The 25,991-nt window shown below is 37.3% G+C and overlaps 1 protein-coding gene across 2 annotated transcripts in view; it reads right to left on the bottom strand.

Annotated features, from left to right (window-relative positions):
• The window catches only part of PRIM2 (DNA primase subunit 2), a 307,763-nt gene extending 283,487 nt beyond the window's left edge, over positions 1 to 24,276 (bottom strand). Inside the window, exons 1-5 of one of the 2 annotated variants that reach the window (XM_045803074.2) lie at positions 24,189 to 24,276; positions 23,281 to 23,442; positions 21,386 to 21,489; positions 18,455 to 18,534; positions 16,975 to 17,095 (exon numbers count right to left, since the gene is read on the bottom strand). In XM_045803074.2, the coding sequence (XP_045659030.2) occupies positions 16,975 to 17,095; positions 18,455 to 18,534; positions 21,386 to 21,489; positions 23,281 to 23,434 (459 nt within the window). In that variant the 5' untranslated portion in view covers positions 23,435 to 23,442; positions 24,189 to 24,276. Of the gene's footprint in view, positions 1 to 16,974; positions 17,096 to 18,454; positions 18,535 to 21,385; positions 21,490 to 23,280; positions 23,443 to 23,687; positions 23,849 to 24,188 lie in introns of those variants that run through there. The other variant, XM_045803066.2, reaches the window with a different exon arrangement.
• Between the last annotated feature and the right edge of the window lie 1,715 nt (positions 24,277 to 25,991).

Below are 25,991 nucleotides of genomic sequence, written 5' to 3' on the forward strand. Positions count from 1 at the left end.
ACAACAATGGACCTCTCTCTAAAGAAGGCCCTCCTCCTTTCTTCTAAGCCAAGAGCAAAACCAAATCAAGCCTGTAACTTTCTTTTTACCGCCCTGTTAAATTAGTCCTATCTCAAGCATAAAATCTCCTGAATTTTGGTTTCCACTGACCTTTGAATATCACGAGTCTATTGTTGAACATGAACTAAAACATACAATGTGACCAAAGAAATGTTCAAAAAAAAAAAAAAAGTACCAGAGAAGAAAAGCAACAAAGGGTATAGAAAACCCATGGTCAAGATGAGTCCCTCAACAACTGAGCTGTGTAAATACAATGTTTCCCCTAGAGGTAGCATACATATTATATGGGGAAAACTACTTGTGGTGTATTTAATATATTGTGTTTCCATTTCTGCCAAGAACTGTCACCTAAAATAAAACATCTTAGTAAAATTACAGTTAATGCTTTAATTTCCTACATTAATGTAAATCTCTGATCTTACACCTGTGTTTACATATCCCCTTTCATGGGCACTGTCACCTTAAATGTCAGTATCTATTCCACTTCGTTTCAGTGCTAGTTAAGGACTAGCTGGAAGGAAATGTGCTCATATATTTAGTAACATGCTTTGTGATATACACATTTCAAAAATCTACAGGTCGGATTTTTCAGTTCCAGTTCTATCATTTAACTCTGGGGAGGTTACTTCACCTCTCTAACCTTTCCTCATGGAGCTGCTGTCCGGATTAATTAATATAATCCATTTAAAGCCTTTAGCTTAATACCTGGCATTCAGTAAACACATAACAAATGTTAGCTATTTAGTGACTAACTTCTCTCCTCTGTCTCCTTAGATCACTGTGGAGACCCAAACCTTAATAAGTCCACTGCTCATTCAGGTATCAACAAGTATTCCTTCCTTGGGGAACAGGGACCCCATGCAAGCTCCAAAACAGTCCTCCGGATTTTCTAACAGTCATACAGAGGTGATACTCTCTAGATCAACTAAAAGAAGCTGGAATATAGACTACAGAAGGACTCTCTCGCCCAAAAGCTTCAGGCGACACTGGAATTGGGAGAGCACACTTTGACCAGAGATGAACAGGAAAAAAAGCCAAACAGCTGGCAGGTATCAACAGCTGGAGTATGGCACCAGGAATCTGAAAGTCAAGGAAATTAGCAATCAGCAGCAACTAGGGAGTAACGAGAGAGAAAGAAGTACTGAGTAAGAATTTTAACTGCTTTATCTCTGTCTTCAGAGGGGTAGAGAGCAGCAGGATGGAAATACCGATAGGGCCTGGGCTAACTGCAACTTCTTCCTCCTGCCTTTATAACTCAGACTTAGCCACTCAGTGACTAGAACACAAAATGATTTTTTTCTGCAACTCCATCAGCCTTCCACATTCCTGGTTCTTACTCTCATTCCAAAGACCTACGATAAGGCACTGTGAACTAGGCTCTGAACTAGTCCATGACAGGACTACAACTAAAAAGGATTAAATTTTCAGGGAGGAGAGGGTGGCAGGAGACAAGAAAAAGTTAGGACTATTATAGATTGAAAAAATAAAGTATACATTTAAAAACTCAGTATCTTTTTGTGGAAGACCTTCAGAAAACGTGAGTAACACTTCACAGTGTAAATGTTTAATGAGCGAGAATATCAGAACACTAAAGATGATATTTAGTAAATTAATTTCATTCTTTTAAGATCAATTGCAACATATATGTATAACATTATTAGGTGAGAAACTTCAGCTTAGTCAGTCATACTTTTTCAAGGGCACAGTCAGGCGCATGAAGTCATCACCAATAAGAATACAAGGAATTCTGTATTCAAAAGCTATATGAAAACCTTAAAAAAGAAAAATGACTTTCATAAGTTATTTGAAAATTTTTGCATATGTTAATTTTAGCCTTCAAGGGTAATTCAGCTTGAAGTTTCACATTTAGTCATAGCATCTCTACGTTTAAACTATCTTATAATGAGCAAAATCTAATTTTGTAGCTTGATAAGGAAAACCCAAATTCTGTGAACTTCTAAAATATTGCCACTAAAGACCATCTGCTATGGTGTATTTTTACAATTATATGCATAAATGGTGAGTCCTCAATTAAGTAAAAGAATTTAATGAACCTTTTCCTCACTCTCCAAATATAATACTATATCTGCCCAAAACTATATATGAAATAATACTATATATGAAATAATACAGAGTTAGCTTCCATAATTATGTGATGTCAAAAAATGTGAGGATAAAAGTATTGTATTTGTGGAGTGTGCTTACAGAAAGGAAGGCCTATTAATGCCTTCACTTACATCATTTGAAAAGAAGTTAAAGGTATGCAATTGTAACAGAAACACATAAAGAGCTCTATGTAAAGCATAAATTTCCCTATGAAGAATGCAGAACACTGAAACCTGCTAACCAGCACAATCCCTCAAATTCAGTTCAACAGAAAAAGCTCATTTCATATATAACATATATATACCTACCTTTTCTCAGGGTTAAATATTAGGTGGTAAGTATTCCATGTTACTCTACTCATCTCAAAGATTACCTCATGTTTATGAAACAGAAAAAGAGGTAAATCTTTTGAACTGACTACTATTTTCTCTGGAAATTAGCTTATTTACTCAAACCTAGCACCATGCTTGAATTCATCAGACAATTCAACTCAAAATGTTCCACTTCAAATTCTTGGAATATAAAATGATTTATGGGGGGCGCCTGGGTGGCACAGCAGTTAAGCGCCTGCCTTCGGCTCAGGGTGTGATCCCGGCGTTATGAGATCGAGCCCCACATCAGGCTCCTCTGCTGGGAGCCTGCTCTTCCTCTCCCACTCCCCCTGCTTGTGTTCCCTCTCTCACTGGCTGTCTCTATCTCTGTCAAATAAATAAATAAAATCTTTTAAAAATAAATAAATAAATAAAATGATTTATGGGGTGCCTGGGTGGCTCAGTCAGTTGAGCACCTGACTCTTGGTTTCGGCTCAGGTCATGATCTCATGGGTCGTGGGATGGAGCCCCATATCGGGCTCCATGCTCAATGGGGAATCTTCTTGGAGATTCTCTCCCTCTGCCCCTCCCCCTATTCTCTCTAATAAATAAATCATAAATAAATAAATTACTTAATTAATAAAAACTGTTTACTTCCCCACTCTGAAAATAAACTTGAACCTTCATCTGACTATTAATCCTTTCTCCCTCAGCTCCTTTTAAGTCTGGGATTTCCAACAAGGGTTCATAGTATGTGCTTACCATCCCACTTCACCCTTCTCCAGGCCCCCTTTCCACTCCTGTCATAGTCAATGGCTTGTCAGACGCCCTATGAAAAGCTCCCATGCTCAAACACATTTGCTCTCCAGTGTGTTCCATTACATGTCCATTCTGACATCTGCATGTCTTGTCTCAGCTATAACATCAGACTCCTCCCCCCACTGGCTGAAATTTATTCTACATCAAAGGGGAAATTAAAGGTACACATTTCTCAATTTTGCAAGCACATTAAAATTGCTTTGCAACTTACTAATAGCTTATAATAATTTGTAAACATATCCCAGAAGGTAACTACAAAGAGTGTCATATATATCAAATGTATGGCATTTTCCTGTTTTACGTAATAGAAAGAGTTGACCACAATGATGAATGCACAGTCCTAAAGAGCTACCACAACCCAAACTAGATCAACTAGCTCTGAAAACAATATAAAAGCCAAAATGATCAGAAAACCATGACTACCTCAAAGCCAACTTGCAAATATCTAAGAAATAATAATGCGCAAGTGAAAACCAAAAACTATTTTAAACTGCAACATGTAAAACTATTAAATCAATGTAAAATCAATGTTCCAACGTTAACTAGAGAAAAGTATCCAGAAGTTCCTAATAAATTCACATAACTGACATTTCCAATAGCAAATAACATATTAAACATTAATTCATGATCACTGAAAAGAAGGACTAAGCCAAAAATGACATGAAATAATTTCTAAGATAGAAGAAATTAAGATTTGAAACTACAAGGGATACGAAAAATTTTAAATATCAGATTCAGAATAAGGAAAATTACTTTGCAATAGGTAAAAATAAGCAATCCAAAGTTTTACATGTACTTGTTTTCAGTGAGCCAGGTAATAAGGTTACCAACCACAATGCCTTCACTCAAAAACCCTCCCTTCCTGAACATATCTGACAACAGAACACTAGTTCTATTTAATATGCAGACTTCTCATTTGTGACACACAGAATACTCGGTATCTTTTAAGATGCTCACCTTCACTGTGCCTGCCATTCTGGGCTATTTGGATGAAAAGCATCCTGCCATTAAACCCAGTCAAAGCAGGTAAATAAATATTTTTTGACTGTCCTAAGAAGATTTTTTAAAACATCAAGGTAAACTATAAACAGCTATCAGACTCTGAACTGCAAGAGCACAGAGAATCTTTGTCTGCGAGCTGACAGGTGTCAAAGCCTGACCTTTCCCTAACTGGTCAACTGAAAAATCATTAATAGTATGTTTGACCTTACTCATTCACCTTTAATGTGACCAAGGTTAAGTCAATCAACTCAGCAATGAGATCCAAAACGCCCCCCCAAAGACAGCAATACTTACTCATTTCTAATCCTAGAAATTTCAGATTTAAAATACAAATTATTTACGTATAAACTGGAGAATGAAAAATATCAGTTTTTTCCTTTCTGAATACTTCACATTAAGGTTTTATGTTATATACCTTAAAGATTCAGAATCTACTATCCACTAAAAAACCCAAATATAGACTACAAAAGCCAAACTATCAAAACACAGCCAGAATAAGAAATACAATGCAAGAGTCCCAGTCGGATAACTGGCCCTATTCACCTCCTTCAAATTTTTATCCAATAAAATTACATCAACTATGGCAAATAACAAAAAAAAAAAAAACTCACAAAGAAATTAATTATTCCTTTTTCTGTACATATTCCTCCATCAAAGCAAATACAATGCAATTTAATTGTAACACTGCATCTCCTTCTAACAAAAATATATTTATTTTACAGAAAGAGATCGACATAAAAGTCACTGCAGCTTTAGGGACGCCTGCTGGCTCAGTTGGTAGAGCCTGTGACTCTTGACTCAGGGTTGTAAGTTCAAACCCCAAACTGGGTGTGGAGATTACTTAAAAATAAAATCTTAAAAAAAAAAAAAAAAAAAGTCATTGCAGCTTTAATGAATCTGAAAAGATAAACAAATGCATACAAACACAGAATCCAGGTAGACTCTAAGATCTGTGTGCCAGCAACCCAGCTTCTGTAACATGGAAGCCAAGATGGCCTTGTGGTTCTCTCTACTCCCCACTACTTCCCTCTGCCTCACCTTGGGCAGCACAATCTATTACACATCACGGACGAGCTTATACGCTAAATGCTAATAACTTTTCCCTAACTCTTGCTTTGCCTTGAGTCTAAAAGCATCACTGACACCTGTTTTAGCACAACAGTTTCAAACGCAAATCAAATATTCCAATCAAAGTGAAGAAAAATGTGCATGTTCCCATTAATGAAATGGTAAAAGCTGGGAAATGGGAAGAGCCAGAGGGAGCGACCAGCAAGCTAATCAAAAGCACCTGAATTCAAATGCCTCGATTACTAGTATCAGTTGCCATGAGAGTTCACCAGAAAAAGAAGGAAAAAGGTCTCTGCTAGTAAAGTGATACAATCTATCATAGGAATGGTTTTTCTGCCAAACCCCTGCAATGCTTTCGCACTCTTTTCTTTCCTCCATGAATCAGTACCAGCTACAAACACTTGATCAAGTTTTATATTTTACACTGTTTATTTCAAAAACAAAAAAAAAACATGTTTTTTACACTCTATACACCGCCAATCAAGGTTCTGATAAACCCCCTAGGAGGACCACCCATATCCTATCCCCCAACTGAGAATCACTGAACTAAAAAAAACAAAGTCACACAAGAAGCCAAAAGTTACTATTCCTTTCAGAAACTGCATAAGATCCCCTGTGACATACAAATGTAGACATTAATTTTCCCTACAATTTTCCAATCTTTTCCATATTTCTATATCTCACTTTAGTGCATGTTTATTATAATGCACTTCAAATGACCTGCAGAATCAAACAAGATATAAATACAGTAATTACAGCAAACAGACTGGAAGCAACCAGAATAATATTAAAAACCAATCATGACTGCCAAGACGCTTGTTAAAAGTATGCCTATAAGTGCCATAAATTCCAATCTCCTATAATAACAAGACCCAAAATAGATTTTAAGTTCTTTTTTAATCCCACTTAGTTAACATACAGTGTTATATTAATTTCAGGGGTACGATATAGGGATTCAACAATTCCATACATCACCTGTGCTCCTAACCACAAGCGCACTCCTAATCCCCATCACCTATTTAACCCAACATCCCCCCACCATCACCCACCTCCCCTCTGGTAACCATCAGTTTGTTCTCTACAGTTAAGAGTCTGTTTCTTGGGGCACCTGGGTGGCTCAGTCAGTTAGGCGTCTGCCTTCAGCTCGGGCCGTGATCTCAGGGTCCTGAGACTGGGCCCCACATCGGGCTCCATGCCAATGGATTCTTTCTCTCCTTCTCCCTCTGCCCCTCATCCCACTCGCTCCTCTCTCTCTCAAATAAATACATAAATCTTTTTTTAAAAAAAAAAGTGTTTCTTGGTTTGCCTCTCTTTTTTCTTTCCCTTTGCTCATATGTTTTGTTTCTTAAATTCCACATGAGTGAAAGCACATGGCACTTGTCTTTCTCTGACTTATTTCACTTAGCATAATACTCTCTAGTTCCATCCATGTTGTTACAAACGGCAAGATTTCATTCTCTTTGATGGCTGAGTAATATTCAACTGCATACATATCTCACATCTTCTTTACCCATTCATCTATCGATGGACAGACACTTGGGTTGCTTCCATAATTTGGCTCTTTTAAATAATGCTGCAACAAACCTAAAAGTGCATATATCCCTTTGAATTAGTGTTTTTGTATTCTTTGGGCTAATACCCCATAGTGTGATTGCTGGATCACAGGACTGTTCTAAACTTTTTGAGGAACATCCGTTCTGTTTTCCAGAGTGGCTGTACGAATTTGCATTCCCACCAACAGTGCAAGAGGGTTCCCTTTTGTCCACATCCTCATCAACACTTGCTGTTTCTCATGTTGTTGACTTTAGCCATTCTGACAGGTGTGAGGTGATATCTCATTGTAGTTCTGATTTGCATTTCCCTGATGGTAAGTAATGATGAACATCTTTTCATGTGTCTGTGGGCCAACTGTATGTCTTCTTTGGAGAAATGTCTGTTCATATCTTCTGCCCATTTTTAATTAGATTACTGGAGGGGGGCTGTTCAGTTGTATAAGTTCTTCATATATTTTGGATACTAACCCTTTATCAGATGTCATATGCAAATATCTTCGCCTGAAAGGTTGCCTTTTAGTTTTGTTGATTGTTTCCTTCACTGTACAGAGCTTTTTATTTTGATGTGTTCCCAGGAGCTTATTTTTGCTTTTGTTTGCCTTGCCTCAGGAGGCATATCTAGAAAAAAGCTGCTACAGCCAAAGTCAAAAAACTTACTGCCTGTGTCCACTTCTAGGATTTTTATGGTTTCAGGTCTCCAAAATACATTTTTTTAAATTGCAGCAAAAACATATCAAATCTAATTAACCCCAAGCTTCTCCAAATACAGACATTTGCTGCCTCTCTGTCATATTACTAGTTAATATATATGCAAGCACAATACTAAGAATTCTACATACTCTAAATTTTTTTTAAAGATTTTATTTATTTATTTGAGAGAGAGAGAGAGAGAACACACGAGCGGTAGGCGCAGGAGCAGAGGGAGAAGCAAACTTCCAGCTGAGCACGGGGCCTGACTCAGGGCTCGATCACAGAACCCTTAGAGGTCATGACCGGAAGGCAGCTGCTTAACCGACTGAGCCACCCAGGCACGCCTACTCTAATTTAAAACTCAGGAATCTGTGGTGAGGATTAGGACTATCTTCATTTTATTTTATTTTTTTTAAAGAGAAAGAGAGAACACTGAGCAGGGGGAGGAGCAGAGGGAAATGGAGAGGGAGAGAGAAAAAATCTCAAGCAGATTCCATGCTGAGCACGAAGCCAGACACAGGGCTCAATCTTATAACCCTGAGACCATGACCTGAGCCAAAACCAAGAGTTGGACACTCAACCAACTGAGCCACCCAGGCACTCCAGGATTATCCTCATTTTAAAAATGAGGAAACAAGCACAGATTAGAAAATTTACTCAAAAATTACATAGCTGATTGTCAAGTCTGGGATTGAATTTTATGCTCCCTATAAGTCAAAAGTTAGCCTGTTATTGTTTAACAGATGCTGACAGAAGACAAAAATTCCTGCATTAGAGACAAAGAAATTTATTACTCATATTACAAGAAGCATCAAGAGAGCCAAGACATTGTGTCATTCTCCTTACCGTGAAGTTCCTTGGGGGCAACATGACACAGTACAGATGAATGGTCAAGTAGCATGGGTTTGTACTACAGCAAGGAACACTGAGAAACAATCACTTTTACAGCAAGCAGTAAGTAAGCCTCCTCTATATATCATGAAGATATTACTTCATCCATCAAAGTTACTTATTAAAAACAGAGCTGTGAGAAATGGCCTGGGTAAAGTGTGGTCATGACCATATTTTCTTCACATTCCATGCAAGACATGTAGGACCAGAATGGGGGAGTTCCAACACTGATACACACCAGATGGGGAACTCAAACTTCACAAATACAACACCAGAGTCTGGACTGTTAACCACTATTAATAAATCATGTTCAAAAACTTTATCATTGTTCCCCTAATTTAAAACTGTAATTATTGAGGTCATTGAGGCCTCTCACTAAACATGGTAAACTGAACATAAATATTTATTTCCATTACCTCCACAACAAACTGAAAATGACAATAATGATATAAAAAGAATATAAACCACCAAGGACAAACAAAATAGTGGAAGAGGGAGTTCAAGTGGATGAAAGTATGCTGAATAAAAAGAGAAGAGGAAACCACAACTTAAATCCCTAGAGAAAGAAATACTGAAAAGAGAGTTGATATTATCTCAGAGAACAGAAAACAATCATGAATTAGAGCACCATATATAAAAATGACGAATGAAAAAAAGAAAGAAGTCATCATAGTGAACAGTGGGCTCCTGGCTGATACAAGAATGCTGGCATTAAGACATAAATCACTGTAGAAAGAGATTGGAGGCTTCCTCTGAAACATTAACTTTAGCAAGGGTCCTCAACCAATTATTTTTTAAAAAGTAACTGAGTAACGCCCAATAGTAAATAAGCATCTCATACACTTCCCGGTACCTAATATAAACCCGAATCGTCCAGTTCACTTTTCAGTATCTCATTCTTAAGAAAAACATTCAAGAGGCACCTGGGTAGCTCAGCTGGTTAAGCATCTGACTTCAGCTCAAGTCATGATCTCAGGGTCCCAGGATCAAGCCCCATGTTGGGCTCCCCACTCAGTAGGGAGTCTGCTTGTCCCTCTCCTTCTGCCCCTCCCCCTGCTTGTGCTCTCTCTCTCTCCTCTGACAAATAAAAATAAATAAGATCTTTTTTAAAAAATGATCCAACTATATGCTATCTACTAGAGACACTTCAGATTCGAAGACACAAATACAGCTGAAAGTAAGAAGATTTAAAAAAGATATAGCATGCAAAAAACAAACAAAAAAGATCTGAAATGGCTACCCTAACATCAGACAAAACATCGGACTTTAAAACAAAAAAATGTTACTAGAGATAAAGAGGTACATTTCATGATAAAGCAGTCAATCCATCAAAAAGATGTAACAATCATAAACATTTATGCACCTAAAAAGAGCCCCAAAATACATAGAGCAAAAAATGGCAAAACTGGAGATAGAAACAGACAATTCAACAATAATATCTGAAAACTTCAATATCCCTCTTTCAATAATGAATAGAACAAATAAGAAGATCAACAGAAGACTTGAAAACACCACAGACCAATAAGACCTAACAAACTATATCTACAAAACACTCTAACCAAAAGCAACAGACACACATTCCTTACAAACTCACATGGAACACTCTTCAGGACAAATCATACACTAGGTAATAAAATAAGAAACAGTAATTTTAAAAGGACTACAGTTATACAAAATATGTTCTCAGACTAAAATGGAATTAAATTAAAAATCAGTTAACAGCAGCAAGTTTGGAAAATTCAAAACTACATATAAGTTGAAGGAGCCTGGTGGCTCAGTCAGTTAAGCATCTGACTTCAGCTCAGATCATGGTCTCAAGGTCCTGGGATCAAGCCCCACATCAGGCTCCCTGCTCAGTGGGGAGTCTGCTTCTCCCTCTTCCTCTGCCCCTCCACCTGCTTGTATGTGCATATGCTCTCTTTCTCAAATAAAATCTTTAAGAAAAAAAAATACAAGTTGAATAACACACAAAATAACCAGTAAGTCAAAGAAGAAACAAGGAAATACTTTGAAATGAATGAAAACAAAACACAACACAGAATGCATCTAAAGCAGTGCTCAGGAGGGCTAATGTAAATGCCTACAAAAAAAGAAGAAAAAAAAAAAAAACCTCGAATCAGTAACCTAAACTTCAACCTTAAGAAACTAGAAAAGCAAACTAAACCCAAAGCAAACAGAAGGAAGGAAATAATGAAGACTGATAAGTGATAATAATAAACAGCAAAAATTAAAGACACAGGAATAGAAAAAAACAGAAAAATTAACAAAACCAAATAGTTATTTGAAAAGATCAACAAAATCGACAAACCTCTAATTCAATGACAAAAAAAAAAGACTTTAGTAAAATCAGTAATGAGAATGAGAGGACATCATTACCAACCTTACAGAAATAAAAAGGATTTCTAAAACTAATATAATATTGGATATTAATTATATTTCAATTTTTTTTAAGTAGACGCCACACCCAGCATGGAGCCCAATGCAGGGCTTGAACTCACAAGCCTGAGATCAAGACCTGAGCTGAGAACAAGAGTCAGACACTTAACCGACTGAGCCATCCAGGTGCCCCTATATTTCAATTTTTTTGGATTACAAGGGAATACTATGAACAAGTATACACATCAATCAGATAACTCAGATCAATGGACAATTCCTAGAAAACACAAATTACCAAGACTGTCTCAAGAAGAAATAGAAAATATGCATAGATCTATAATAAGAGTGAATCAGTAATTTTAAAACACCCACAAAGAGATGTCCAAGCCCAGATACATTCCCTGGTTAAATTCTACCAAATATTTAAAGAAAAATTAACACTAATCCTTCACAGTCGCTTCCAAAAAAAAAAACCAGAACAGGACACTTCATACTTCCCAACCCCTTCTGAGACCAAGATTACCCTGATAATCAAACCTAGACAATGACATCACAAGAAAACTACAGACTAACATCCCTTACCAATAAACACAAAAATGCTCCAAAAAATACTAGCAAATCAAATCCAGCAACATACAAAAAGGATCATACAGGGGCAAATGGGTGGCTCAGCGTGGAGTCTGCTTGAGATTCTCCCTCTCCTTCTGCCTGTCCACCCTGCAGCTGGTACATGCGCACTCTCTCTCAAACCAATCAACCAATCAATCATACAGTACAACCAAGAGGTATTTATCCCAGGAATATCCTAGCAAGGTTGGGCTATTTATCCCAGGAATATCCCAGCAAGGTTGGGACCAAAAATCAATTAATGTAACACACCATATTAACAAAATAAAGGACAAAAATCATACAATCATCTTGACAGGTGCAAAAAAAGCACATGACAAAAATCCAACACCCTTTCATTACGAGAATGCTCGAATAATATGAGAAGGAAATTTTCTCAATCTGAATAAAAGGCATCTGCAAAAAACACATATATATATATATATATATATATATTCATAGGTCACAGTAAAAGACTGAATGCTTTTTCACCCTGAATCAGGAACAAGGATGTCCACTACTGCCATTCTATTCAACATTATACTAGAGAGTCTAAATTAGTCAAAAATAAAGAAATAAAAAGCATCCAGATAGGACAGTAATGAGTAAGATTCATCTCTATTTGTGAGACATAATCTCCTAAGAAATCCACTAAAACCTCTTAGTACTAAGAGCTCCATTACGTTGCAGGATACAAGATCAATATACAAAAATCAACTGAACTTCTATACTAGCAATAAATATTCCAAAAATGAATGAAATAAAGAAACAACTCCACTTACAGTGACATTAAAGAACAAAATACTAAGAGAGTCGGCTGGGTGGCTCAGTTGGTTAAGCATCTTGACTCTTCATCTCAGCTCAGGTCTTGATCTCAGGGTCCTGGGACTGAGTCCCAAATTGGGCTCCTTGCTCAGTGGGGAGCCTGCTTCTCCCTCTGCCTGCTGCTACCCCCTGCTTATGGGTACTTGCCATGCACTCTCTCTCACAAATAAATAAAATTTTTAAAAAATTAAAAATAAAAGTAAAGAAAGAATAAAATACTTATAGGTACAGATTTAAAAGTACTCAATTTTGTTAAAAAACTAAAGAAAACCTTAAAAAATAAAAACATCCCATGTTCATGAAAAAGATTTAATATTAAGATGACAAAGCTCTCCAAACTGATCTACGTGGTCTCTGCAATCCCAGTCTGAATCCCAGCTAACTTATTTGTAGAAACTGATAAGTAAATCCCAAAATTCTTAAGAAAATGCAAGGAACAAAAATAGCCAAAATAATCTTGAAAAAAGAACAAAGTTAAATCCCAAAATTCTTAAGAAAATGCAAGGAACAAAAATAGCCAAAATAATCTTGAAAAAAGAACAAAGTTAGAGGACTCCTACTTCTCAATTTCAAACCTTACTACAAAGCTATAGTAGTCAATATTCAAGACCACATAGTACTGCCGTAGGAATACACGTACAGCTCAAAGGAATAAAATTAAGAGTCCAGAAATAAATCAATTCAGTCAACTGACCTTTGACAAGAGTGACAATTTGATGAGAAAAGAACAGTCATTTCAACAAATGACATTGGAAAACTGGATAGCCACATGCAAAAAAAATGAAGTTGGACCCCTACTTCATACAATATACAGAAATTAACACAAAACCGACCACAAACCCAGATATAAGAACTAAAATTAGATAACAACAACGCACATGTGTAGCAGGAATGTTAGCTTGTGCACGCTCTCGCTTGTGCACTCTCACTCACTCTAAAATAAATGAACAAATCTTAAAAAAAAAAAAAAAAACCCTAGAGAAAGCTGTAAGAGAAAATCTTCATTACCTTCCTTTAGACAAAGCCTTCTTAGATCTGACACCGAAAGTACAAGTGATAAAAGAAAAAAATAAACTAGGCTTCACATAAATTTAAAAAAATTTGTGTTGCAAATGATACCATCAAAATGAAATGAGAATCCTAAATGAGAGAAAATATTTGTAAGTCATTTACTTATTATATCCAGAATATGTAAAGAATAACACTCAACAAAAAGATGACTCGATTAAAATAATGTACAAAGGATTTGAACAGACATCCCCCCAAGAACATACAAACAACCAATAAGCACATGAAAAGATGTTCAACATCATTCATCACTAGAGAAATGCAAATCAAAACCACAGTGACTTACCACTTCACATCCACTAGGATGGCTACATTCAAAAACAAATAACAACTGTGGGTGAGAATGTGGAGAAAGGGAAACCATCATACACCAGGAAGATATAAAATGGTGCAGCCACTTAGAAAAAGTCTGGCAGTTTCTCAAAAGTTTAAACACAGAATTACCCTATGACCTAGTAATTCCATTTCCAGATACATACCTATAAAAGAAATAAAAAGATATGCACACAAAAACTGGTACATAAATATTCACTGCAGCATTATTCCTAATAGCCGGAATGTAGAAACAACCTAAAAGTCCATCAACTGTTGAACAGAAAAATATCATTTGACAATAAAAAAGAATGAAGTACTAATTTTTGCTACAACATGGATGAAATTTAAAATATCATGCTAAGTAAACCTTATTCAAAATAGCCAACATACAAAAGCAAGTGTTCATCCATAGATGAATAAAAAAGATGTGGTTTATATATACAATGGAATATTACTCAGCCATAAAAAAAAATAATCTTGCCCTTTGCAACAACACAGATGGACCTAGAAGTGCTAAGTGAAGTAAGTCAATCAGAGAAAGACAAATACCATACAATTTCACTCATATGTGGAATTTAAGAAACAAAACAACAACGAGAAACCAAAAACAAATTTACATATAGAGAACAAACTGGTGGTTGCCAGCGGGGAGGTAGATGGGAGGATGGATAAAATACATAAAGGGGATTAAGAATACATTTATTGTGATGAGCACTGAGAATTGTATAGAATTGTTGAATCGTTATATTGTATACCTGAAACTAATGCAACATTGTATGTTAATTATAATTTTTTTAAAAAAACTTATGCTAAGTGAAAGAAACCAGTGACAAGACCACAAGTTACATGATTCCATTTATATGAAATGTCCAAAACAGGCAAATTCACAGAGACAGAAAGAGATTAGTGGTTTCCAAGGGATGAGAGGGAGAAATGAAAAGTGACTACTAAAGGGTAGGATACTGAAATGTTCTCAAATTCTTTTCTAGGGTAATGAAACATTCTAAAATTAGATGGTGGTGATGGTTGTACAACTCTGTGATTATACTAAAAACCAATAAATTGTACATTTTTTCCCTTTCCCTAAGTTGTACATTTTAAAAGGGTGAATTTCAAGGTATGTGAATGCTATCTCAATAAAGGTATTATAAAATATTATACCTGTGATCTCACTTACATGTGGAATCTAAAAAAGCCAAATGCAAAGAAGCAGAGAACAGAATGGTGATTGCCAGGGGGTAGGGAAAAATGAGATGTTGGTCAAAGAGTACAAACTTCCAGTAGCATGATATCACGGTGACTATAGTTAACGATATTGTATTATATAATTGAAAGTTGCTATGAGAGTAAATTTTAAGTGTTCTCACCACAACCACGACAAAATGGTAATTATGTGAGGTGAAGGATGTGTTAACTAGTCTTATTATGGTAAACATTTCACAATATATACAGGTATCAAATGATAACCTTGGACACCTTAAACCTACACAATGCTACAGGTCAATTATGTCTCAATAAAGCTGGGGAAAAAAGACACACTATTCATATGAAGTTCAAAAACAGGCAGAATTTATGATATCAGAAGTCCAATGGTGACTCATTTTAGGTGGGAGACAGGAGGTAGTGAATAGGAAGAGGCACAGGGTGCACAGGTGATAGCAATGTTCCATTTCTTAACTTTGGTAACACTTTGTGATACTTCATAGAGCTATATAGTTATGATCTATGCACTTTTCTGTATATAATTAAATTTTAAACTTAAAAAAAAAACATGGTTTTTCCTTTAAAAAAATTATACTAGACAATACACTGAGACACTTTAAAATAAAAAACAGATCTTTAGGGGCGCCTGGGTGGCTCAGCCAGTGAAGCATCTGCCTTTGGCTCAGGTCATGATCCTGGGGTCCTGGGATCAGGCCCCACATGGAGCTCCCCGTTCAGGGGGAAATCTGCTTCTCCCTCTGCCCCTCCCCCTGCCCATGTTTTCTCTCTCTCTCTCTCTCTCTCTCTCTCTCAAATAAATGAAATCTTTAAAAAATAATAATAAAAAACACCTTCTCAAGGACACTTCTATCTACCTACCTACCTACCTATTTACTTATTTATAAGTAGGCTCCACGCTCAGCACCCAGCATGGAACCTAATGTGGGGCTTGAACTCACAACCCTATATAAGACCTGAGCTGATCACTAAACTGACTGAGCCACCCAGGCACCCCTCTCTATTCATTTCAACAACAGGAAAAAATAAACTATTTTTAATATGAAAGGATAAATTAACGATAATATTAGCAATGACTGACTTCACTAAGGAAGTAAGTTAAAAACAAAGGGGAAAATGCATGGGGTTTGGGTCAGATGATCTGGCTCAACACTTTTCTACGCCCACGTAAATATCATTTAGAAATCTCACAGGGCTCTTAGGAGAAAGGAGAGAAACCGTGCAAAGTGCCTCCCTCACACATAATCAACACCAAATGTCTATCAAATCTTTGTTTACTTCCCTTCGTGCCATCTCTTTCCACCAACTCAATGACCCACACTGTTTCTGTACACAGTGAGTATATTTTCCACTTCTCAGAACAATGTCTTTCACTCCAACTTCTACTTTATATGGCCTCAAGTTACTCATTCTAACACCAACATGAAGACTCACCCATTCCTACCACCATCTAAGTCCCCCATAACAGAACTTTTCTGCCTTCCCACTACAGCACAGGCCAACCTTAAAAGACATAAATCCTATTTCCACCCACAATGCTTACACTGCTAAACATATCCCAGACATTTTTTTATATAGTTACAATATGTAAATCATTCAGATTTGTCTGCAAAATAATTTTTTAAACTCTTCAGAGATTTTACCAACAACTGACTTTTAAAATAAAGTCTAAACTACGTTTCATTATTGGAAATAAATACTACCTACCACTTCTCTATTTCCTTTAATACGTTATTAGCTTTAAATCTTTGGCCTAGAAGATTTGTTTAAAGATGAACCTTTATAAATTGAATTTTCTTGTGCTTTCAAAAGTCATATACTTAATAAAGTCTAAATTTAAGACACTCACTAAATGTGAGACTTCGGTACTAATAAGTCCCTTTTCCTCTAGCCATGGAAAGGGAAAGGTTTATTGTGCAAAGCCAACAGCTATTCTTTCAGGCAGGTACTTCACAAGAAAATGTAAAGAGAAAGAATGCCACACATTAATACTAGCACTTAAGACCAACAGTAAGGGATGAATGATGAAAACAATTTGAAAATGTATACAAAACTATACTTACAGCCTCAAAGTGCAAATGGCTATCCTTTAAGAAATTTTGAATTTTGTCCTTGGGTAAAATACTGAATCGAAATCGAAGGAGATCCATTTCTTGTTGGATGAACCAGCGTCTAAGATCCTCACTGAAATGGAGACAGGGAAATGTTAAGTATAAATGAAAAGCCCAATGATTATTTTAAAAGTCCACCAATTATTAAATCCAAGAAAATTTTATGAAATAAAATTCAAACACAAGATGCCAAAAGACAGAAGCTAAAAACATACAAGTCCTCTATTATGATAAAGAGTATAGATACACACCACATACCACAATCTATCAGGGACATGCTGAACATGGGGAGAGGTATTATGAATATAAAACTCAAAGAATTAAATAGAGAATACCTTGAGCCTAGCTGATTATCAAATAATATAAAAGAAAATAGTTCATTGCATTTAACTACAAAATAGTCATTTACATCAGAAAATGGGATATTTCTTCAGTCTAATGTGGTTTAATCAATGCAAAATAAACACCAAATTTTTTAAAGGTAACTTCATTTCTGAATAGATTATGATCAGAGAAACTCTGAAAGTAAACTCTGCTTAGAGCTTTATAGTTTATAATTCCATAAAATTTAATATGTGCGAGTATATCTCAGTTTTTTAAAAGCCAACAAATATATTAATTCATAAAATATATAATGGACACTATTGTCACAAATAATTATACTACTGCATGTAAAATATAATTTAGTTATTTTTTTCCCGAAGTGACTTTCACAGATTCTCAGTAATTCATTTACTGCATAAATTACATAACCGCACATGCTTTTTTTACAAAAGAAAAACTCCAGGAGCAAACAGGGTCAATAATTTTCAGTTATAATCTTGTGCTAGTAAACAATTTCAAGATTCTCACTGGATAAGCTTATTAATAGAAAGAAACAGAAAAAAATCTTAAAGTATGTTATTTAGCCAAAATTAATACAGGAAAAAAACACAAAAGTTTAAAAAAAAAAAAGCAACTAACTCCTTCTCCCTCTGGGTGGCACTATATTATAACAAACCAACTAGCAAGGACACTGTCTTCATCTAATGGCCACTAGCCCTTGCATCTCAACTTCTAAAAATCTGTACCAAATACATGTTTGAGTCATTATTTCTTATAAATAAAGCCACTTTTTTTTCTGGGAAAACAGTAGCAAAAGTCCTTCTTATTGAAATCCCCACCAATTTCAAATCCCAAATGAAGAGCCTGTCCCATGAAGCTAACAAGTGTTTCAACAGGCAAATTTTACAACAGAATTTTTTTTCAGTGTTTTTTAGTAAACAACCTGGCTTCAAACAATTCACTACAGCAGTGTTCAACGCATGAATCACCAGTTTCTGATGTTATTCTGAGTTTTTCAGTGTTCAGTACGATACATGTCAGCTTCCCATGTACCAATTTATAACCCAAGATACCAGATTCGACTGCGAGAGCATAAACGTATACTCACGACTGGCAATAAGCAAGGCGTAAAATAAAGTGAGAAATATGGTCTTTTCTTCGTGGTTCATATTCATCCTCTAAGTTTTCCTAAGAATAATGGCACATGAATAAGGTAAATGCATTGGAATGGTAAGAGGTATAAAGAGATACAGAGTTAGCATAAGCCAATGGTAAAGTAAAAGTTTCAAAAACAAACTTCATAAACATGCTTTCCAAGATAACTATTTTATTTAAATTAGCAATCAAGTGAAATTGAGAACTGAACCTGACATCAACAAAAACTCCTGGGTTTGGACTCCACACTTCTCTTCTCATCAACTCCTCTCAACTTCCTGTCTTACCTAGCCCATACCCAGGGCTCTCATCTCTTCACCTCTTGCACCAACCCTCAACTGCTTTCATTTAACCATTTGACAAAACCTAGATTTTACATAAATCTACAGCTACACTCTACAGTCCTATTCCTAAAACACTGAGAACCTCTAGGGGAAAAAAAAAACACACAACTGTTGAGAATTTGGAATATTAAAAATTCACAACCTCTACCATGAAATGGACTTTTACAAGCGCCAAGGCATCCTTATTCAAGTCCAACACAGTAAGAGCAAACAGGTCTTAAGCACTTATGAGGTACCAGGCACTGTTATAAGCATTTTTAATCTTATTAACCCATTTAATCCTTTTAAAAAATCTCTATGAAGTAAGCACTACTATATCTCTATTTTAAAAACAAGGAAACTGGGGGCACCTGGGTGGCTCAGTTGGTTGGGCATCTGCCTTCGGCTCGGGTCATGATCCCAGGGTGCTGGGATCGAGCCCCGCCATCGGGCTCCCTGTGCAGCAGACAGCCTGCTTCTCCCTCTCCCTCTGCCTCCTGCTCTGCCTACTTGTGCTCTCTGTAAAATAAATAAAATCTTTAAAAAAAAAAAAAAAAAAAGGAGGGAACTGAGGCACAGGGATGTTATATAATTTTTCCAGGGTCACAGTGCTTATAAGCAACAGAACAGAGATTTGAGACATAATCATCTTTCCTCACTCTTAGAAAATCTGTTTCAGTCTTCACTAGTTGACCTGAGCTCCCTACCACACCACTTTCCCTTCTCTCTCAACAGATACCTTCACCTACTTTACAGAAACTAAAGGCCACCAGGCCAACTTCTTCAGCTCCAAGTTTCTGCATCCACACTGTACTAATTTCCCTTCCATCTCTGTGGACAAAAGATCTCTCCCTCTTCCTAATCCCTAAACCTAAGCCATGCAACCCATCTGCTCCTGCCTCCTTGAATCCTGATTTATTAAATGCTCTCTCAAAGTCTCTTCAAACTCCCGTGATCTTCTTTCTCTTCTAGATTTTTTTCACTCAGTTTATAAGCATGTTCAAGTATCTCTGGTCGTGTGTGTGTCTTCTCTTTTTCCTATAAATTCTTCTATATTCAGACCTATTTCTCTCGTCTTTTCAGCTAGCCATCTAAAAAGTATGTATTCCATACCCACCTCTCTCCCCCAAACACTGCCATCATTACCTTTTGCTTCTATCTACAAGGTCCCACCAAGGTGATAAATCCAATGGATTCTGTACAATTCATCTTACATGATCCTAAGCTTCTGAAATTATGTAGGACACAAATGTCCAGATTTGAATCTGGGCTCCACCATTTACTGTCTTATAAGCCTGGGACAGTTAGGTAGCTTATCAGTAATTCCACTCCCTTATCTATAAAATAGGGGTGACAACAGTACCTCCCTCATAAGACTGTTAACTGGATTACATGGGTTAATATATGTAATGTGCTTAGAACAAACTCTGGGATAGAGTAAATATAATACGAATGCTTGCTGTTGTTATCCTTGTGGTATCAGTATTTATATCATGATCATTATTATGCCAAATCCAGCCTTCCTTGGCTACCATGACACTATTATCCCCACTGATCTCCTACCTCTCAGGCAGCTCCTTCTCAATCTCCTTCCCAGACTCCCCCAATTCTACTTCACTTTAAATATTAGTATTCTTCACATCCTGTCCGCCATCATCTTCCCACTCAAATATTTTCCTCCTCCTGATGATACCAACCTTCCTCTTAAATCCATACTCCCACTCCAGAGGTCTCCTAAGTCCAACCTGTATGCGTATCCAACTATCCACGAGCCATTTCTACGAGCACCTCAAATTCATGTCTAGAACTCAACCTCTTCCTTCCAAGGACTTGCTTCTCCTCCTGTATATCACCTCTCAAAATACTATCACCATCCACGTAGTTGTCCTAACTAGAAACCTGCGTGTCATTCCTAACTCTCCCTGCAATTAGTCACTAAAATCTTTTCATTCTACCTTCATAGTATCTCTTAATATTAGTCCTCTTCTCTCCATTCAATTTACTCTCATCATTTCCAGGCTAACTGGTTTTCCTCCTACCAGACATGGCCTACTCAATCTGTTGTTGACATTCATCTTCCCAAAATAAAAATCTGACCACATCTATCAGATTCGGTTCCAGCACTACCTAGAACTGGGACACCTCCCCAAACCTCCCCAACGTGAGCTGGGTAATTATATGTGCTCTTGGAGCTCCTGGAGCACGCATCTAACAGCACCCCTCATGCTGTGATGCACAGAGTACATCTGGCAATGTCTGAAGATATCTACTGGACAGAAGCCAGAGACGCTGAGCATCCTACAATGCACAGAACAGTCCCTGTACCAAGGAATTATCACGCCCAAATGTCAATAGACCCGGGCTGAGAAACCCTGCTGTATTAAAATCATCTGACTACATGTCAATCACCCCTTGTGGACTGCAGATATACCGTCAGGCAGAGTCTATGCTATATTAGACCTTTTTAAAGCCTTGTGCCTAATAAAGATCTTTCCCACAAGTAATACTCACTATATAAATACATACAAACTGAAGAACATTTCTTTCCCACTTTTACTTACTCTGAAGGAAAACTTGAGCTTTCTTATCTCATTCTCCAACTTACTCTGGTATGGCTCAGTTCCTTTCACATAGCTCACGCCAAGATTTTCAACTGTTTTTAGCACTAGAAAATATTTTAAAAACAGAAAAAAACACTGTATGAATGCAAGATAATTTTTAAAAACTAAGTTCCAAGACAAATTCTATGAATGGCAATTCCATAATTACTTGTTTTTAAAAGATGAGAAGTTGTAATGGCTTTATTTTCTGCAAGTACATTATACAAATTATATAAATTTATAAAAAAATAAATCTCCAGCCATGTGCAGAAGATGTCCCATAACATAATCTAATACCAGAGATTCGCAAACAAAGGGAGAGGGATGGGGGATCATTACTGTTGTACTGAGCCACCACTGCTGAGGAATTCAAGTATGTTGGTATGAAAAAAAATTAAGCACCCTTGTTTGCATCCCTCATGAGGAGCTGTCAGTCTGCTTCATCTACTCAGCACAGACTCATCAGAAAAAATAGCCCTTCCTTTACTAATTAAGTAGAGAAGACACAACAGTGAAGAAACAGAGCCCTTCAATGATCCAAATGAACTGTCCTAAATAGACGCACGTAATTGCTCAAATGTTCCCAAAGCACCTGGTCAATCCTTCCTCAGATGAATTCTACTTCCATCATTATGAAAAGCATTTTTATAATTCAAGAATGAAAAACTTCTAAAATGAATCCTAAACATAAACCCATGCCCCACAGGTACCTCATTATGATATCCCAAACTAAACCAATTCTCTTCCCCTCAGTCCTGCCCCTCTTCCTGCCATCCCCTCTACCAGCACAGTTTCTAACCACCAGATTATCCAAAATGGAATTTTCGCCACTCCCACTCCTGCCCCCTCACTCCTCACATCCAAACACTCACGAAATCCTGTCAGGAATACTCTTCAGTATCCCTTAAATCCCTCCTTCCCTAACCCTGACACTGTTACTGCCTTAGTTCAGGCCCTCACCATCTCACACCTTAAGTGCCAAACCCAAGGGGCACTTTTCAATCATCATCTTAATCTCTATGAAGCACCTGACATTGCTAAGCTTCCTAAAACCTGTTTCCCCACTGTCTTCACTCTTCACTCAAAAGGCACGGAGTGCTCCCTCTCTGTATTAGCAGCTGTCACTCTGCACTAACAGTATCTTACCTTCTGATTTTCCCACAAGGATATCCTGAAACAAACTCAGAAAACATTACTATTATTTCTGTTTCAGTTCATGCCTTGTTTCTTTCTTTCTTTCACTACCACACAGAGAATAAGCAGGCCCACAGTAAAATTGTCACATCCTTCTTACACCCCAATATTACACTATTAGCTTGGCACAAAATGCCCTTGGTTATCCATTCTTCTCCACCTAACCTAAACTTGTTACTGTTCCCTCAAATATAACATTCTCTCTCGTGCCTCCAAGCCTCTGTACAGTCCATTATCCCAGCTTGAAAAAAGCTTTTACTTTTGAGACATTTCTACTCATCCTTCAAAGTCCAGATTACATTTCAACTTCTGTAAGCAGTCTTACTTAATTAGTCTTAGTCACTCCCACCTGTTTCAAGAACATTACTATTTACCTCTAGTAAGACACTTAAAATACTAAATTATGATTATTTTAGATGTCTGTATCTATGTACTAGAATACAGCTTCAATGAATATGAGAATTACATTATTCATCTGAAATCCCCACCCAACCTAGAATATAGTGGCACTCAAAAATATACACTATACAGTAAATAAAATAGCAAGCCCTCAGTAAATATTTCTTGAATTAACTGAAGGAAATAAATTACCCTCATTCATTACCCCAAAGTGTAAGTGAAGTTCTCAATAATATATAAACTTTAATTCAAATATCACTCACATTTAACTCTATCGATAGCCAAGCTTTCGAACTCGATCAAAGATATGCTTTCAGAAGGTGGCTCCAGGTAAAACTGAAGGCTATGAGGGTAGGAAGCAGTCCTTTGGTCACCTGTCAACCTCAGTTTTTTCCGCTTTCCTCCAGAAAACTGCATCTCATTACCTGGAAGGAAATATAAAATGGTTAAAATAATGGCAAATGGAGTTAAAAACAACAAACAAATGCAAAAAATAACTTCACACACACAAAAAAAAAAAACCGTGAAGGGTATGCATAAAATGTTAACAGTGGTTATCCCTGGGTAAAATGTCTGTTATTTTCCAGATTTTCTACAACACACCTGTGACTATTCTGTAATGAGAGTGGGGGGCGGTGCGTGCAAGATGAAATGCAGGTGGTGGTCATACCTTCCAATATCAAAGTGTGGCTACGTTGCCTGTTCACTATAGGTCTGTGTGTCACCGCCCTTGGATCTCTGCAGTCCCAAGAGTTAAGATGAGATTTTATACGGGTTGCAATCGTGAATTTGGAGAAAAGCACGGTAGGTTCTGGTTTCCAGAGAAGAGACTTAATGGACCGGGTCCAGTTACTTCCTATCTCATGACCCTGGGAAACAGAACACGTCTTTCTAATCCAGTCTTTCCGAACTCCTTGTAGGAAGCAGCCACAAGCTCCTTATAAAAAGTACCCCTTTCTATCCTACCCGAGCCCTTCTCCAGCGAAGCTTCTATCTCTTCTAATCGCTGGCACCTGCGTGTCTGCCCCAACCAACCAATTCCCAATACCCCCACCCCACCATGTCATCTTTCGGCTCTCCCCGCTCGCGAAGTGCTCGCCCTTCTTTCCCTACTTGCAAGCCTCAACAGCAAGATTACTGTCCGTCCTAATGCCGCAGGAGATCCTCTTACCTGCAACCACACAAAATACAAAAGACGCAAACACCAACAGGCGCTTTTCTCAGATGGCGGGAGAGTTCATATGGGATCGGAAACGGAAGTAACGGGATCACAAAGCCCGCCCTCCGAACGTCCCGCCCACCCTGCGCGCGCCCTGCGCATGCTCCATGCGGCGCTTCCGGCTTCCTGAGAGCGTTCAGCCCACTTGGTCAGCTTTAGGTTTTAAATACGGTCGCTTGTGTTTCCAAATTATAAACTGCACCCCCTGCATGTGTCGCCGGTAGCTTTTTATGATTGAAACTGGGGTACTGAAAGGCTAGCGGCAGAAATGTCCACGCTCCCGAGAGTATGGACCTTTAACCCGCACGGCTAGACTGATCACTGACGCTAGCGGAGGAATGGAGGAATAGGCGTTTACCAAGCTCCTTTCGCACCCGGCTCACTATCAGGGGCTGTGTTTTTTCTTGTTTAATTTTTCAGCGACCCTGTAAGGTAAGTTGTATTACTCCCATTTTACCCCCATGAGAAAATAGAAGCTTAAAGATGAACATTAGTTTGCCCATCTATGTACAGTACGTTTTGTTTTTTCCTATGGGACAGTAAGTCCGGTAAAGACAGATTCTACCTTCAGTTCTCCCGCGCCCACAACCCGCAAAATTACTGGATCTAGAATGCAGGAATGCACACACGCAGAAATCTCTCCGGAGCCTACAGAAATTAGAAGAGACGAGGCTCAGAGGGAAGAAGCAGCGGTCCATCAGAAGCGATGAGTCAGAGCCACATCAACTCTCCGACTGAGATTTGTAGGGTTTTCAAGAGCTGGAAATAAGCTTCACTTGTGGCCTCTAGGAGGCGTGCCTCACTAAAGTGGCTGAGGAAATATCTAGCAAAGGTAATCTGTGCAGGTGAAGAGCAATTTGAAATGAAATGTTCAGATTTTTAGAAATGCAAAATATATCGAAATAATACCAAACTTCAAAGCATCTATTCATCATGGACCAAACCGGCTAGCACTGACTTTGTATCAGGAGGTGTTCTGTGATTTCTGTATCAATTCATTTTATTCTCATAACTTTATGAGGTAAGTTGTACTATTAACCCATTTTACAGTTATAAGGAAACGGTGGAACAGGGAAAGAAGTTAAGTGACTTCAAAGATGACCTAAGTGACATAGCCAGGTTCAAAGTGAAGGAAACTGTCTCCAAGCACCACAGTGCTAACCAGCATACAGCACTAATTCCACGTTATGACAGCAGTGCCTCACTTTAATCCTTTCCTCTCTCTATCAGGCAACATAATTAACATAACCTGGTACAAAGAAGACACCGGAAAGCATGAGAACTGCCTGAAAAAACCTGGAGCACAGATGATAACAATATTTACATGAATATCTAATCTCTGGACAGGGAACAAATGCAAATAAACTACAAAGAAATCTAAAGATTTGACTATAAAAATGTAAAATTGGGCATCTAAAAAAAATCACAAAATTTTTTGCAGTCATCAGACAAGGGGAGAGGTTTACCATAGCTAATAGCATCGAAGTGTAAAGAGTTTTTGTAAGTTAATTAGAAAAAAATCCTGACACAAATTGAAAAATGGGAAAAGAACAGCAACAAATAACCAATGATAAAATGTGGAAAAAAAATTTTCATCACTGGCAGCAAAGAATTTTCCCCTACAAAATTGGCAAAAATTTTACAATGAAAATACTCAGTACAATAATGTACTACAGTGTTTTATACATTTCAGTAACCATATTTGGTAAATCACTGCAAGCTCTTTCATATATTTATTTCAGCAAAAAAAAAAAA

The sequence above is a fragment of the Ursus americanus genome, chromosome 29 (assembly GCF_024610735.1).
Source record: "Ursus americanus isolate L20-20 chromosome 29, mUrsAme1.1.p, whole genome shotgun sequence".
NCBI classification, from domain to species: Eukaryota; Metazoa; Chordata; class Mammalia; order Carnivora; family Ursidae; genus Ursus; species Ursus americanus.